The sequence below is a fragment of the Camelus bactrianus genome, chromosome 11 (genome assembly GCF_048773025.1).
Source record: "Camelus bactrianus isolate YW-2024 breed Bactrian camel chromosome 11, ASM4877302v1, whole genome shotgun sequence".
Classification (NCBI taxonomy): domain Eukaryota; kingdom Metazoa; phylum Chordata; class Mammalia; order Artiodactyla; family Camelidae; genus Camelus; species Camelus bactrianus.
This window is the reverse complement of record NC_133549.1, coordinates 65,769,073-65,786,536: the sequence shown is the minus strand read 5'-3', so window position 1 is coordinate 65,786,536 and position 17,464 is coordinate 65,769,073. Positions and strand designations below refer to the sequence as shown.

The window sequence follows — 17,464 nt, the reverse complement described above, 5'->3', positions numbered from 1 at the left end:
GAAAAAAAAATCATGTCTTTATTGTTTGATTAATAAACTGGCTTGAAAAGGCAAGAGTGGAATGGGGGAAACACCCAGCTTTGATTAGTCGGAAACTCCTGTTAACTGTGTACAAAACGAATGTTACAAAAATCACGTAAAAAATGGTCAGCAAAGCAGCAGCCCTGGGGAGGGCTCAAGGCACCCGAGAGGCTGAGAAACTGGCCCAGCCTAGCCTCAGGGGTGAGGCCGAGGGACCCGGGACCTGGGCTGCACCCCTCTGCTCCTTTACCATGGAGCACACAGGCTCTCCTCCCTCCTCGATTACAAATCACTACAAAACTGCACTAAAGGGGCACAAATACCAAGGCCAAGGCACTACTAGAAATGAAACGGGCCCAGAGCCCAGGGCCGAGCTCCCCCTTCCCCGGCGGCCTGAGCCTAGAGAAGGGACACCGTTCCCCACGCCCAGCAGGGTGGGCAGGCACAGAATCCCGCAGCTGGGAGGGGCCCCACCCCGCAGACAGGAGGCCTGAGCAAACACAGCCAGGGCTTTGGTCAGTGCCGAATGTAGGGAGGAGGGCCACAGTCCTGTCCGGCCCCCACAATGCGGCCTGAGCGGAGCTGTCCTGTCAGTCCTTCTGGAACCGTCGCCCCAGGCCACGGCCCTAAATGGGGTAGCACATGCAGCACCCGGTGCCTGCTGCCTCCACGCTGCCAGGCCCCAGGAGCCCGTCGGTGACAGAGTGCTCCATGATGATGTCCTCCACCCGGGTGATGTACAGGAATGTCAGCAGCACCCCCAGAAACTGAAGAGAAGGTGACAGCCTGCTGGGGATCTGGGTGGCCAGCTCTGGCAATCCCCAGCCCCCAGCCTGGGCCCTCCTCTGCCCCTCCCAGGAAACCCCACAGACCCTCCCTGTGCCCCATCAGCACAGGCCCCTCCATTCTGGGATTCCCGTCTCTACCCCAGCTAGGTCACTCACTATCTGGGCCATTCACCCTCTGTTTGCAGCCCCCAGCCCTCCCAGGGTGAGCTCAGGCTGCGGGTACACGAGCCCTCTTCACCCCAGCCTTTCTTCCCTTCTCGGCACCCTGTAATCACCAAGCCACACATGACCTAAACCCCCGGCCTGCCCACCCCACCCCCACCTCTAGCGCTCCTCCCTGGTGCGGGGGGACCAGCCCACCTGGGGGAGCAGGATGCCCAGCAGGAGGCCGGCCATGATGGTGTAGTTGTCCATGAACCAGATGAGCACAGCATTGGTGCAGCCCCGCACGTAGATGATATTCTGCACGGTGAGGCGCTGCATGAGGAGAAGGCTGGCTGAGCACTCGCCTGGGAGCCCTGGTCCCAACTCTGCCACTCGCTCCAGGTCCAGGCGAGTCCCTCAACCTCTCTAAGGCCTCAGTTTCTCACATGCACCATGAGATGGTGGCTCTTGACCCCTGGGTCTTAACAGGCAGTACTGTTTCCTAGAGCACTGAGGACATCATGATGGCACTTCTGGTTGTCACAGTGATTGGGTTGGGGCTGATGTCCCCCAGGGCATCTGGATGGGTGAAAACCCATTCATAATTATCTGAGCCCAAAGCCTAACTCCAGGGACATATAAAAACCAAAGTGTTTTCTGCATGATTTTACTTTACACTGAATTCTGCAGAAATACTACTATATAAATTTAGGAATGATTATACTTTATTTTGTTCAGAACTTCAACAAGAAATGTTTACCATTTTTAAAAGCCATGCCAACAGCAAAAATATACCCACGGTATGCAAGTTGCCCACACAACACCCCTCCCAGGTGTCAGCTGCCCCTGGTAGTACAAACACCCCACCACTTCACTGGGTCTTCTGTATTTATCTAGTGCCTGAGTATGTATGTGTTAAAATATGGTATATGGTTATAAATTATTTTATTTCTCCTTTTATCTCAGATCATTAGGTTTTGAAATTAGGTGTGTAAGTAGGTTATATTATCTTAATTTCATTTTGGGATAATAAATAGGGCATTCCCAAGTGTTTATTATAAAAATTGATCATCAGGTCTGATGGCTGGAGAACCACTGCTGGTCTATGGCTCTGCATCTTAAATGTGTGTCAGAATCACCCACTGGCCCCGCCCCAAGAATGTGCATTTCTAACAAGTTCCTGGGGTGGGGCTGCTGTTGCTGCAGGTCCAGGGACCTCACTTTGAGAACCACTACTCAGAGGCATCTCAAGTCACCGTTAGTTTTAGCTCCCTTCTCAGCACCACCCCAGCTTCTCTCCTTGTCCAGGGGACATGCCCAGGAAGCTGACCCAGGAGGGACCCTCCCAAGGCTCTCTCTCACCGGAGACTCCTGGGTCCCAGGCTAAGGGAGCCAGTGTGAGCTGTCTGCAAATTGGCAGCTCTGAGGGCAGAGGTAGGCTGGTGCTGAGAGCGGCCGGGCACATGAACATGCCAGGGACACTGACAAGGGCACAGAGGCCTCACACAGCAGGTGCCTAGCAAACCCCGCAGCCGGCCTCTCCCTGCCTGGGGGGATTCTCGGCTCCCCGAGTCCCTCTGTGTCTGGGTAGGGGTGGAAAACCCTGGTGACCCTGCCTCCTGTTCACAGCGGAGAATGTTGGGAAATAGCAGCAGCCAAAAGCCCCACCCCTGGAAACCCCTCTGATCACCCTGGGGATGGGACAGGAAGAGCAACCTTTCTGGAGGAAAGAGATTTCAAAGACATTACCTCCTTGTCAATAGTTTTGTAGCCACACATGGTGTTCACAACATCTGTCTGAAAGAGAAATGTGTATTAGCTAATACTTACATAGTGCTGACTGTAGAAGACACTTACACCACCCCACCCCCATTTTATGGATGAAAGAACTGAGGCACAGAGTTGCACTGTCCAGTGTGGATGGAGCTGAGATTCCAGCCCAGGCAGCCTGACTCAAGTCTGCATCTTAACCTCCCACCTCCAAGAAATGCCCAGGGAAGAAAGGTGGGAAGGCCAGTCTCACAGCACTTGGGTGGGAGGACCCCTGCTTCACCAGCAGCAGCCTTGGGACTGAGGAAAGGGCACCGCCACAGAGTCCCTGCTGCAACCGCCCGGGAGCCCTGGCTTTGCAGATATGGTTATGCACTGTCTGAAGTCAGGGCTGGGCTGCTCCCCCTCCTCTGGCTCTTATGAAGGAAAACCCAGACCACAGCCAGGCTCCTGGCCAGCTGGGGTTTACCTGAGGGCAAGGCCAGGCCACTTCCCTGCCCCTGCAGACCGCCACCCCACCAGGAAGTTCTGTACAAGCCCCTTCCTGGGAAGAGAGCTGCTCTCAGGAATTCCCAGCTGCTGGCTCACCTAGGTGCAGGGGAAGCTGTGGTAGGCCCTAGACCCATCAAATCTCTTCCCAGCAGACCTAAGTCACAGGGCGGGCAGGGGCACTCCCCATCACTGCCTGAGCCCTTGTGCAGTCTCCTTTTCCTTCTAGAAGGTGAGAGAAAGCTCAATGTCCTGTCCCATCCCTCTACATCTCAGTGAAAGCTGCTGTGGGCTCAGGGTACCACCAGTGCCAGCAGTGATGCAGGAGTGCAGCAGTGGTCATGTCAGTGTGGCCTCTGGTATCACACTGTCTGGTTCAGGTCCTGCTCTGCCACTTAGGAGCTCTGTAGTCAATCTTAGGTGGGCTGCTGAGGGACCAGCACATGGAGGCACTCACTACGGATTTTCTCAGTGAATGAACAGCTTCCTTGGTCTCTTCTATAAAGCAAAGGTGATCCAAGAATGCACCTAGTGGGGCTGTTTTGAACATAAAGTGGGATACACATGTAAAGTGCTTATCCCAGGGTCAGGCACGTGGCAAAACACAGGCACACTGGCTGGAGTGACTTTGGACATGATCCTGGCCCCTGGAAGGCAAGCAGGGCTGTCTACTCTCTTTCCAAAAAAGTGGGCTGAACCTCAGACATCATCCAGATCAGTCTAAATGTCAGGACCTGGTGTGTGGGCAAAATAATCTCCCTCAGTCTAGACTATCCCCCAGGTGCCCTCAGACCCCAAAACACCCAGCATCCACATCACATCGGTCAGTATTTGTCGTCCCCTTGCCCCAATACGGGACAACCCTGAAGGATCATCCCAGCTCAACCCTGTAGATTCAGCTGAGACCCCACATTGAGACCCAATTCCTTGTTACTCAAGAAAACCAAAGTCCTAACCATTGCCTTCAGGGTACCCATGGCCTCCCTGACTTCTGCCACTATCCTCCCCCACATGCTCACTCCGCTCCAGCCATACAGGTCTCTGCTGTTTCTCAAACTCACCAGGGCAATTCCTACCTCAGGGCTTTTGCACTTGCTGTTCTCTTTGCCAGGAATGCCTGTCCCCAGATACACATGGCTGACTCCCTCACTTCCTTCAGGGTTTTAGAGAACCTACCTTTTCAGTTTCTGAAATTACAATCCTGCATGCCCCTTTATTTTTCTCCTTAGCATTTATCACCTTCTAGCACACTATCTCTTTTACTTTTTGACTTTGTTTGTCAGTTTTCCCCACTAAATGTAAACTCCACATGAGCAGGGAGTGCTGTGTGTTTTCTATATCCCCAGAACCTAGAACCACATCTGGCAGGTCCTCAATAAATATTTTTTTTTGAATGAATGAATACAAGTTGGGCTTCCACATCTCAACTTGGACATTCAGGTGCCACTGCCCTGGGTGATGAAGTTCAGGATCACCCCCCACAGGCCCCTCTGAAAACCCTGGGTACGTCCCCAGCACTCCCCCTGCACAGAGAGCTACCCTAAAATGGCAGCTACAATTTCCAAACAAACCTCCCCTCCTGACCCAGCCTTTTTAGGGCTAGTGCACTTGGCACTGGCTCCCTGGCTCATGGGTGAGGCCCCCACCCCTACCAACAGCTGCTTGGTTTACAGAATCCAGCAGTGGGCACAGAATGGTGGAGGCGTCAGAAGAGAAATTTTCCATGACTCTTCAGGGCATGAGTAATTGCAAAGCTCCCTGCTTCATTCCAATCCAGAAACCAGGCAGTTTGGGGATACATTAGTCAAACATAGAGGATTGACCAAGCTTCTCATTTATAAGCATTGACAGTACAAAAACAGTCTCCCAAGTGGCCAAGGAGGCGACAGAGCTGAGAGGACCAGTTAGGGAGAGGCAGAGGCTGCTGTTTACATCACCAGACCCCTTCCAAGTGCCCTGTGGCTGATGCTCCCCAGGAGGTCAAGCCCATGGCCCACCAGTAACGCCCAAAGTGCAGGCCCTGCTCTGGCCCTCCGGCCACAGTCGCCGAGCCAGCCACCCTGCTAAGCAGAGCCAGCCTGGACCCCCTTCTGCTGCTTCCCTGGCTTGCACAGTAGTCCAGGGCACAGCTTTGATGATGGCTGCCTGCATTTCATCCCAGCACCAACAACCTTGGGCAAGACATCTAACCTTTTGGTGCCTCAATTTCCTCATCTGTACCAGGAGTAAAACAACAGTTCCTAACTCACAGGGTTGCTGAAAGGATTAAATGAATTAATACAACTAAAGAACTAGAACAGGCTGGCACATAGTAAGTGCTCGATAGATGTTAATGACCATTACTAATGAGACAAGCCTTCCCCACCTCCACCCCCAGGTTCACCCCCTTCAGTAGCCCCTGAGGCTCGGGAAGCATTGGCAATGACCACCACCTGCTGCCTACCCCACCAACCCACCCACACCACCCCAGTCCTGAAAGGTGAGAGAAGTATTTGACCAGCTGGGAGGCCCCAGGAGCAGTGGGTACCGTGTTCCTGAAGCAGCAGGTGTAGGGCACCCCGCAGGCCAGGGGTCCTGGGGCGCTGCAGTCGTGGTACTGGTTTTTGCTCCAGTCTCGGTAGTCTTCCCCGCCACAGCACTTAAACTGAGAGAGGAAGCAAGCAAGGAAGGGAGCTGCCATCAGCACCAGGGCCCCCGGGCAGACAGCAGGGAGGGTCCCTGCCAGGAGACAATGTGATTTGTGGTGTGGGTCACCCTGGTCAGGAGAGCTACGGGGAGCACACGAGGCATCCACTGTCAGGTCAGAGCTGTCCAAAAGCAGGTTGGCTGCCCAGGAGGTAGTGAGCACCCGGTCACTAGAGAGGCATGCAAGCCAAGGCTGGGCAGCCTCTTGGTGGGATTTCAGGGTGGTGACTAAATACTGGAAGAAAAGTCCTTCCTGGACAAGTAGACTCCATCTTCACGTCCCCAGTGCAGGTCCTCAAGCCGAGAAGCTGGCCTTTAATGTCCCACAGATGAGGATTCTAAGGAAGCCCCACAACCCAGTGGCCTCTGAAGCACACGACCTTCTCCTCACGCGCCCCAGCTCTGCCTGCCCTGCCTTAGCAAACCTCACATCCTGGCCTGGGCTCAGGATTGAAGCGATGGCAAGGCTGGCATCGTTTTCCCCTTAGCTTAGCCCCTGCCTGCATCTCCCCCTGCACTGGTGCCAATGCCTGGGAGAAGCAGGTACTATACTGAGGTGCTGGTGTGTGCCGGGCATCGTTCCGTGTGCTGGATAGACAAGGGTGAGCAAAAGCACCATCACCCTGCCCATGTGGGACACATCTGTAGAGGGAGACAGAGAGGAATCACTGCGTGAAGGGCAGTGAGGTAGTGCTGGGCACCAGGGATACAGCAAACAGGGGAAGGAACAGGGAGGTCGGAAAATGCTGCTCTGAGGAGGCACCATTTAATCTGAAACACGAACAATAGGAAAAAGCCAGTCAGACATGCAAAGACCCCACGGAGAGATGAGCTAGTTCTATTTCAGAGGCACACATGGAGGTGGTGTGTCTAGAGCGGGGAGAGCGAGAGTGGAGGGGATGAGGCCAAACCATGCAAAGCCTTGTCAGCTAGAATAAGCAGGGAGCTGGGATGGTATTCTGAGTGATAGGAAGTCACTGGAGGGTTTAACCAGGGGAGTGATATGGTCAGAGGTCCTAGTAGAAACACAAAGCAGACCCCCTTCCAGAGTCCCCACAGAGCCTTTGGGGCTATCGGTTTGGGGCCTGGAAGTGCCTCTGTGGGGTGCAGTGCAAAGGGCATTTGCTTTGCCGTCAGATAGACCAGAGTTCAAATCCTCACACCACCACTCCAGGCTGTGTGACTCTGGGCAAGTCACTCAGCCTCTCTAGGCCTCAGATCCTCATCTATAAAGCAGGATGAACAACACCAGCTTTGCACAGCTGAGCTGAGAATTACAAAGAGAAGCCATGCATGAAGCACTCAGCACAGAGCCTGGCACCAAGCAGGTGCTCAGTGAGCATGAATCACCCTGCCATTCCACCCTGGAAGAAATGAATTCTCCAAGCCAGCTGAAGGCTAGTTCCAATAAAAACATCTTGCTCCACCAGATGACCCGAGCTGGCAGGCACATCCTTGGCAGAGAAGGGCCTCCCAGAGGCTGCACCTGTTATGACTGCAGCAGAGGCCTGAGCCAAGGGAGTGGCCACTACGGGTGGCCCTGGGTGTGGTGAGATGTTGGTCCCCACAGAGGGCTAGCACAGGGGACCAGGCCAGCTGATACCCTGAGGTCATGTCCCAGGAAGCACTGCCAGAGCTGAGTGGGCCCTCGGCCCTCGAACTCTGCTTGTCCTCACCTAGGAGGACATGAGGATGATGATCACCACAGCTGATACTGACTTAAGTCTCATCACGTGCCCGGCACCTCTGAAATAAGTCAAGGCACTCTCAACAATGCCAAGAGGAAGGGCCCATGAGTATCCCCCTAACGCAGCTGAGCCTGAGGCTCAGGACTAAGTGAGATTCATGTGTAGAAGCCCCTGAGGGCAGCGGCTAGCCTTGCAACTGCTATTAGTATCACAGCCACAGACCTGGGTGGACCCTGGGCAAGGTGGACGACATCTCAAAATGACCATCATCACATTCAAAGAAGTGTCGTGGAGGAAGAGACGTCTTGTTCTGTTCCCCAATGGAGGGAGAAATGGGATCGGGGAAGAGCTCTCTCCCCATCAGGGCTGTCCTTGACTTGGCAAGGGACAAGGCTCCCCGCCATTGAAGGGACTTGACAGAGGGGACTCTGAAGAGGCTTGGAGGTCACTGCCACCTCAAAGAAAGAGGATTTTTGCCCACTGGAGAAGGGCACCCACCCTGAGACACTGTAAGGTGGCTTGCAGCTACACCTGACCGTGTTCTTTTTTTGAGGGAGGGTCTGTGTAACTGGAGAGGGACAGGTAGGACAGGAATATCCTGGGCCAGGCACATGTGCAGAGAACGGGGAGATTTGACAAGGTCAGACCCTGGCACCCCTATTCTTGGCCCACACTTGCCTCCCAACCTGGCCAGCTACCTGCTTTATGAATGGATGAGCCACCTGACTCCTCACCCCACCCTCTTGAGTACAGTCCTAAATGGGGGGCAAAGGGCATGGGAGGCAGATCTCTGACCCAAAGCTCCTGGCTCACCTCCTTCTGAACAAAGTCCATGATGTTTTTGAAGTCCAGATCGTCATAGTAGTTCTCGATTCCTCTCCGAATGTTGTCATTCAGAAAGTCGATGGTCTATTTAGACAAAAATTACAAATGAAGAGGACCACACAACCCTAGAGTCCAACCCAAGATTTCCCGGAAGTCAAGACTGAACCAGAATGAGTGCTCATGTGCCCAGGTAGCCCCGCCCCTACCTGCACGGAGCACTGCCTCCATCCCCGTCCACAACCTCCCTGCCTACGCACCCTAGGGCCCATCTGAGGCAGGAATGATTCACCCCATTTCCTTTACAGATTAGACAACCCAGACCCTGAGAGGGTGAGGCCTTGCCTGGGGTTCACTGTCCCAAAGCAGCTAGCCCAGGGCTGGAACTCAGCTGTGCAGGTTCCTGGCCTGGTGCTCCTTCTACTGCCAAAGACAGACCTGTGCTGGAAGCCTCTTTTTGCCCTCCAGACCTCCTCTCCATCTTCTCTCCTATCCAAGCTGTTGTTTTACAGATAGAGGCCCAGAGAGGGAGCTTGACTCTCCCTGGGTCACTGAGCAGGTGTCAGCTCTGGTTAGGGTTCCAGCCAGAACTGGAAACCAGGTCCCTTGACTTCCTGCTGGGCCTCTCTCCATCACTGCAGTGCCCTTGCCCAGACGACAGGGCCACCTCCCTCTCAGGCTGGGACAATTCCCACCGGGAAGAGCGCTGGCATGCTGCCCTCTCCCAGTCACGCTGGGCCTTCTGGATCAACAGCCCGGCTGTTGTGCTGAGATCCAGGAGCACAAAAGGCCCCACAGGGGGAAGGGATGGGGCGGGAGTGTGGGCAGCCCAGCTCCACGCTCATGGTGACAATCGGGGCTTTCAGAGCAGGGAGGCCCGTGTATCATCAGAGATTGTGCTGGCACAAAGGGTGCATTCTGGGCTCTGGAGCCAGACGATCCCCGGGGGAGGCACCCTCGGGGTACACAGGGACAACGGGGCCCTGGGTTCCAGGCCCCACCCTGCCACTGCAGGCCCCATCACAGCTACTCCCCATCTCTGGGACTCAGTTTCCCACTTGTGAACCAACCCTGTAGGCCTATCTTTAAAAACATCTTCAAGCTCCGAAAATCAAAAACTAGGCTGAGAGAGGCTGTCAAGCCTCATGGTCAAGAACAGTCCCCAATGCCACACGGGCCTCCAGAACTTCACTAAACTTCCAGGCCCCCATTTCCTCCCCTGCAGAATGGGGACAATAATCCTCTGCCTTGGAGGGTTTGAGAGTCAAACAAACTAAAACTACAGAAGTGTTTAGCAAGACGCCAGGCACACAGTAATATCTGGTATCATTCTTACAGATCTTTCTTTCTCCTAGGAGACACATACCTTACAGTACTATTTCATACCTATCATGTCATCAGTGGAAAATGGCTAATCCCAAGGGAAATCAAGGCCCAAGTCTTGACCAAGAGTCAGCTCCAGGCCTGATACCTAGTACAAACACCCTGCAGCCCAAAGAGGTGACGTGACTTGTCCAAGATTACCTCACTGATCACTAGCAGAGAGATGCTGGGACCAAGGTGTCAAACTCCCGGCCTGATACACTCTACAAAGCCAAGATAAGAACCCAAGGTTCAGTGTGGGGTCATCTCCCCAAACCATCTCCAATACCAGGAAGAGAGGAACAAAGGATGGGACAGCCACCTCCTTCCTGACATTAACACACTGCTCAGAGCCAAGGTGATGAGAGACTGGCTCAGGGAAACCTGCCTCTGGGGCCAGAAGGAAAACCCTCTGCTGACAATAATCAGTGCTCCGGAGCAGACCTGGGAGATGAGCACGATCTCACACAGCCTCAGGAGACACCAGGCCAGCCCCCTTCCCATGTGAGACAGCCCTCAGCCCTGCCCGGGTCCAGCACTGGATCCTGGCAACAGGGGCTCAGAGGAAGAGCTGCTTGCTGGCCACATGACCTGGAAGAGCAAGGACCCACCTGGCTTCAGGCCCACCCTTCCCAGAAGTCCCCAGGTCCTGCAGCCTTTCCAGCCTTGGGTGCCTGCGCCTCTGGGTGATCAAGGGCAGGCCGGCCAGGTGAGCATGGTTGGGGTTGTCTCAGAAACAGGACAACAGGTGGATCGGTCTGTCACCCAGGGTAGGGCAAGGGAATGAGCTTACAACATTAAATGGCATGTTGTAAGAGGCCCTTGGCTGAACTGAGGTGCAGAGGGTGAAGACCAAGGTCAGGGCCATGTCTAGGGCCACAGCTGTCGGGGAGGTAACTTCTACGTTCAAGACACGGCAAACAGTCCTGGTCCACCTACCCCAGCCCATTGGCCACCTCCCAGCTCCTCCACTGGGTCAGCCCTCCCAGTGGGTCACATGCTTTTTGGAGAGAGGGTGGGATAAGGGCAGGAGCCACAGGGCAGAGAGGAAGAAACAGGGCAGAAGGGACGCTCAGTGGCCCAAAGGGGAAAGGCTCTCCCTCCCTCTTTGGTGAGCAGCCCTGACCTCCCTCCCCAAACCATCTCCGTCTCTGAGCATTTTCCAAAGGCGCTGACTCCAAAAGAGGCCTTTGTGAAAAATCAGGCCTTCATCTGGTTAGCTGAGTGGGGCCCCCGCAGGGAAGGGAGGCCCTGCTGGAGCCCTCTCAGAATGGACAGGAAGAACGGATGGTCCCAGGGTCCAAGGGCGGCAGCTGCCCCCCAGTTCCCATCAGAGATCTCTTTGGGTGGTGCTGGCTCTTGCACTTGCGTGCTGCCATTTTTGGCACTGTGTGTGTGTGTCTGAGTGTGTGTGTGAGTATGTGTGCGAGTGTGCACTCACATACCGGGGAGATATGTACAATGTTTGGGTGGTTCCTGTCAGAGAAGGGTAGGGATTGTACAGTTCATTGATTAACTGTAATTAACCATAAAGTGCTATGCGATATTCCACAATGTTCTTAGGGACTGGGGGAGCCACTCGGCGGACATGCCCTGTGGGAGTGCAGCAGGACCCAGCACCACCCTCACCCTGCTCTAAACCAGGTCACGCTGCAGGGGCAGCTCGAACGAGGACTCGAAAACCACCTTTCACAAATGGCTGGCATGGCCTCGGAGGCCATGCAGCCTGTGCTAAATTAAGCAAAGAGTAAGCAAACATCAAAGGCCACGGGATTTTCAGAGCACATTGTTCACGCCACCAGACTCAAGCTACAAAGAACTGCCCTTTCTAGTTCTTTCTTTAAATCTACTTTGAAAGCTGTCTGAAGCCTGTGCATCACTGCTCTTGGTAGAGGCTTTGGAGTGTTGTCAAATGGATGAGGGACTGGAGGGGGCGGGCGGCATGTGATAGTAGCTCCCCCAGGATGGGAGGCCGAGAAGCAGGAAGGGAGGAGGAGAAAGGTCAGCAGTCGGAGCCTCCCCCGAGGCCTCTGGGGACAAAGCTGTCCCAGTTTCCTGCAGGCTGCCAGCCGGCTTCCTTTGCTTCCATATCAGCTTCTGAGGCCCCCGCCGGGGAGGCCCCATAGCTGGCAGCTCAGCCGGAACCAATGCCAGCTCGGTTCTCATAACGCAGAAGTGGGCGCTCAGCTTAGGACTTCCTTCCTCCCTTAGTGCCCAAGCTAAGCCAGCATCTCGGGCTCCCTCCGCACCCCCAGAAGGTGGGGGCTTATCCTCGTTGCCTCCAGACCCCAGTCCTGAGATGGACCCTATCAGACAACTAAAGCTTGAGAGGAGCCCAGGGAGTGAGAAAGGAGGTGCGAACACTGCAAGGTTCTCTAGGATATTTGTCAGACTCTTCCTCAGACCAGGCGGGAAGTCACAGGATGAATCCCCATGGTGGGGGAGGGCTATGCTTCAGTTTCTCAGGTATTTGGGGTTCCAGCTCTCGCTCCCAAACAGCTGTCCACAGTGGGGGGCACCAGCCATGGGAGTCTGTCCACATCAGCACAGAACTTTCTCTGCTTTGCTTTAGGTGGGAAGGATATATATGCTCAGGTGCTCAGCCAAGCAGGCCATGCTGTCTCCTTTCTCCCTGCCCTGAGCTCATGGTCATGCCCAGAGCCAGCTAGGGGCAGTGCCAAGGTAAAATAAACAGGCTGGGTGCTGTCTACTGTTCCCTGGCCTGGCACTGGGTATGACCATGGCACTCTCTGGTCAAGGCCAGGAAAGAGGCCGCTCCTCACCTCCACCCTGATGGCAGAGGGAAGGAGGCCGGGGATGGGTACAGACGTACCAGGTACAGCCCAGTGCCCTCTGGGTATCCCTGCTCCGTTCTGCCTGGTGAGAACACACCCCAGACACCCTGAAGGGAGGGCCAGAAGAAGCCGGGGTGATGGGAGGTCAAGAGCAATGAGACCCAGACAGCCGTGGAGGCCATTCAGGGTCTCCACCCACTGCTGGGGTCAGGGCACTGCACTTCTGCTTCTAATGCCCAGGCCATCGGGGCCACCAGCTCTGTGCGCAGCTCCCCAGTGCGCGGCCACTTGACCCTGCACAAGCAGAGAAGCCGCTTCAGTCTGACTGCTGGGTCACGCCTCAAGCAGAAACCTTGCCCATGCTCAGCAGTTGATGGAGAATTTCTTCTTTACACCCAGAAGTCTGTTTATCTTTCGCTGCCTGGCAGTGGCCATGGTCTGTGCACCTTCCTGAGAACACTGTATAAAATCACTAGCCTGATGATTTGTCCTCATTTGTCACCACAAGTGGATTCTCAGAGTTAAGAGGCAGCCTGCGGGGCTACAGACTGAACCTGCTAAGTTGTGGCTCAGAGGAATCTGTCTTCTCCTCTTGGTGAGAAAAACTGGAACTAGGGACTCATCTCCTCCTGGAAACTGCCTTTGACTGTGCCTCAGCTTCCTCCACCAGATGCTGCCCCTTCCTGCCACTGTCAACAGCCAGGCTGCTCCTTCCCTGTCCTCACCATGGGCCCATCTCTTGTTTTACAAAATCTCGTGGCATTACAGCTGGCAGGGACATTATTTTCCTTTATATGGTATTTTCCCTTTGATTATTAAAAAAATAAAAAGAAAATTGGGAGCTAGGGAGAAAATATAAAGGAGAAAATAAATATCACCCTAGTCCCATCCCTCAGAGGAAATGTGACTTAATATGTTAATATTTCTATTTCTTCCAGATTTTTCCAGGCCGATTTTTTCCCTTATTATAGAACTCCTATTGCACTTACTGAGTTCTGTATCTCATTTTTAAATTTTTTGAATTATGTATCACAAGTGTATGAGAGCCCAGCCCATCATGAGCCTCCAAAGAGCTGAGAGCCCTGAGGGTGAGGGTCCTTTCTGGGCTGCACACCAAGACCCTTCCCTGACAGGGCCCCATGAGGGGACACCCTATCCAAGGGGAAGGAACACACTTCACTCCGTGGTACCCTTGGGGTTTGGGAATAACTGGGAACTCTCACCCCTGACCTCAGGCTCATGGCATCCTCAGGTGTGATGACTAAGTGTCCCTGGAGGTTTCATCTGGGCTCAGCTCTCTTCCTAGAAAGGAGTGGTATCACGGCCCCTGTTGATCTACCAGGCACTGGAAAATAAGTCATCTTGCCTCTGTGAAAGCACCCTAGACACCAGAACTGCTGTTCATTTAGGAGATTGTTTATTAAAACCACTGATGCTGCTGACCATGGCCTGGACCCCGACTCCAGGCAGGAGAGCACTGACCCACAACTCTGGAAAGCTGTGGGCCGGCCAGGAGTCCTGCTGGCTGCACAGAAAAGCTTCCCCATGGGCAAATGGAATAAACATCTGTGTCCCCTCAAGGCTGCTGAAAAATGAGCCAATATCCTGGATGTGCCAGCTCAGAGCAGATGGTCTGAAAAGTAAAAAACAGGAAAAAGGAGGAACAGGTAGCAAGACTGGATTGGGAAAACAACCAATGGGTCAAAGAAGAAATCAAAGGGAAATTTAAAAATATCTTGAGACAAAAGAAAATGGATACACAACATACCAAAATTTATGAGATGCAGCAAAAGCAGTTCTAAGAGGGAAGTTTATAGTAATAAATACCTACATTAAGGGAAAAAAAAGAAAGATCTCAAATAAACAACCTAACTTTATACCTCAAGGAGCTAGAAAAAGAAGAAGAAACTAAGCCCAAAGTTATTAGAAGGAAGGAAACAACAAAAATCAGAATGGAAATAAATGAAATAGAAAGGTGATAGAAAAGATCAACAAAACTAGGAGTTGGCTTTTTGAATAAGATAAACAAGATTGACAAACCGTTAGCCCGACTAAAAAGAGAAGATTCAAATAAATAAAATCAGAAATGAAAGATGAAACATTACAACTGATATTACAGAATTACAAGGGATCATAAGAGAATACTATGAACAATTATACACCAGAAGACTGGACAACCTAGAAGAAAGGGATAAATTCCTAGAAACATACAACCTACCAGGACTGAAACATGAAGAAATAGACAAACTGAACAGACCAATAACGAGTAAGGAGATTGAATCGGTAGTCAAGTCTCCTAATAAAGAAAAGTCCAAAGCCAGATGGCTTCACTGGTGAATTCGCACAAACATTTAAAGAAGAATTAATGCCAATCCTTCTCAAACTCTTCCAAAAAACTGAAGAGGAGAGAACACTTCCAAACACTTTTATGAGGTCCAAAAAAGGACACTGCAAGAAAAGAAAATTACTGGCTAATGTCCCTCATGAATGTAGATGCAAAAATTCTCAGCGAAATATTAGCAAACCAAATTCAATAGCTCATTAAAAAGATCAGACACTGGGATTACATGGGATTTATCCCTAGGATGCAAGGATGGTTCACTATACACAAAATCAATGTAATACACCACATTAATAAAATGCAGGATAAAAATATGATCATCTCAAAAGATGCAGAAAAAGCATTTGACAAAATTCAACAGCCTTTCCTAATAAGAATTCTCAACAAATTAAGTATAGAAAAAATGCACCTCAACATAATAAAGACCATATATGACAAGCCCACAGCTAACATCATACTCAGAGGAAAAGCTTTTAGATCAGGAAGAAACAAGGTGCCCACTCTCACCAATTTATTCAACATAGTACTGAAAGTCCTAGCCAGAGCAATTAGGCTAGAAGAAGAAAGAAAAGGCATCCAAGTCAGAGGAGAAAAAGTAAAATTGTCCATTTGCAGATGATATGATCTCATATATAGGAAATTCTAAAGACTCCAGCAAAAACAAGCAAATGAACAAACAAACAAACAAAACTGTTAAAACTAATAAAGGAATTCAGTAAAGTTACAGGATACAAAAATCAACATTAAAAAATCAGTTGCATATCTATACACTACCAATGAACTATACATAAAAGAAATTAATGAGCAATCCCATTTACAATAGCATCAAAAAGAATAAAATTCTTAGGGATAAATTTAATCAAGGAAGTGAAAGATCTGTCACTAAAAACTATAAAACACTGATCAAAGAAATTAAAAGATGACACAAATAAATGGAAAAATATCCTTTATTCATGGATTGGAAGATTATTATTAAAATGTCTACACTACCCAAAGCAATCTACAGATTTAATGCAATCTATATCAAAATTCAAATGGCATCTTTCAGAGAAACAGAAAAATATTCTAAAATTCATATGGAACCACAACAAACCCCAAATAGCCAAAGCAATCTGGAGCAAGAAGCACAAAGCTGGAGGCAGCATGTTTTCTGACTTCGATATGACAAAGCAATAGTTATTAAAACAGAATGGTATTGACATAAAAACAGACACATAGATCATTGGAACAGAATAGAGTGCCTGGAAATAAACTCGCATATATATGGCCAGCTAATTTTCAGCAAAGATACCACGAATATACAATGGGGAAAAAAGATAGTATCTTTAATAAATGGTGTTGAAAAAACTGGAAATCCACATGCAAAAGAATGAAATTGGACACTTATCTTACACGATACACAAAAATCAACTCGAAATGAATGTAAGACTTAATTGTAAGACCTGGCATTGTAAAACTCATGGAAGAAAACATAGGGAAAAACTCCTTGACATTGGTCCTGGCAGTGATTTGTGTAGATCTGACATCAAAGGTACAGGCAACGTTGTCTACAGTAAATAAGTGGAACGACATCAAACTAAAAAGTTTTTGCACAGCAACGAAAATAATCAAAAAAGTAAAAAGGCAAACTATGAAATGGGGGAAAATATTTGTAAACCATAATCTGATAAGAGGTTAATATCCAAAATATATAAGGAATCCTTACAACTCAATAGTAAAAAGACAAATACAGCTGACCCTTGAACAGCAGAGGGGTTGGGGTGCTGATCCCCACACAGTAAAAAATCTGCATACTATTATCTCTTCCTCAAAAACAAAGGAATTGATAAGTAACTCACTCAAGGGCAGGAAGCTGAAACGATTTTGACAGAATTAGGACTCAAACCCTAGTTCTTTTGATTTCATATATTTTGATCTCTAATCCAACATAAACTTTTCCCCATGTCTAGTTAATTTAAAGATCTGTAAAATGTGTGCTGTACACCAGAAATTGACACAACATTGTAAACTGACTATACTTGAATTTAAAAAAAAAATCTGTAAAGTGAAAAAGCAGGTAATATATTTATTAGAAAAAATCTGTGTGTAAGTGGGTTCAAACACAAGAATAGTTCAAACCCCTGTTTGTCAAGGGTAAAAAATGGGCAGAGGACTTGAATAGATATTTTTCCAAAGAAGACATACAAATGGCCCACACATGTACGAAAAGATGCTCAGTATCACTAAACATCAGGGAAATGCAAGCCAAAACCACTTCACACCTGTTAGAATGTCTATTAGCAAAAAACAAGAGATTAATATTGGTGAGGAGAAAAAGGGATCTTTGTACATTGTTGGTGGAAATGCATATTGGTACAACCATTATGGAAAACAGTATGATGATTTCTCAAAATATTAAAAATCTAACTACCATATGATCCAGCAATCCCACTTCTGGATATATATCCAAAGGAAATGAAATTGCTAGTCCAAAGAGCTATCTGCCATGAAAAGAATTCCCATGTTCATTGCAGCAATAGCCACAATAGCCAAGATATAGAAACAACCTAAGTGTGTATC

General features: G+C 50.3%; 1 protein-coding gene across 1 annotated transcript in view; it reads right to left on the bottom strand.

Annotated features, from left to right (window-relative positions):
- TSPAN15 (tetraspanin 15) overlaps positions 1-17,464 on the bottom strand; it is a 48,462-nt gene continuing 30,998 nt past the window's right edge. Inside the window, exons 4-8 of the mRNA XM_010951665.3 lie at positions 8,399-8,494; positions 5,740-5,856; positions 2,703-2,750; positions 1,170-1,286; positions 1-788 (exon numbers count right to left, since the gene is read on the bottom strand). Of these exons, the coding sequence (XP_010949967.1) occupies positions 648-788; positions 1,170-1,286; positions 2,703-2,750; positions 5,740-5,856; positions 8,399-8,494 (519 nt within the window). The 3' untranslated portion in view covers positions 1-647. The remainder of the gene's footprint in view (positions 789-1,169; positions 1,287-2,702; positions 2,751-5,739; positions 5,857-8,398; positions 8,495-17,464) is intronic.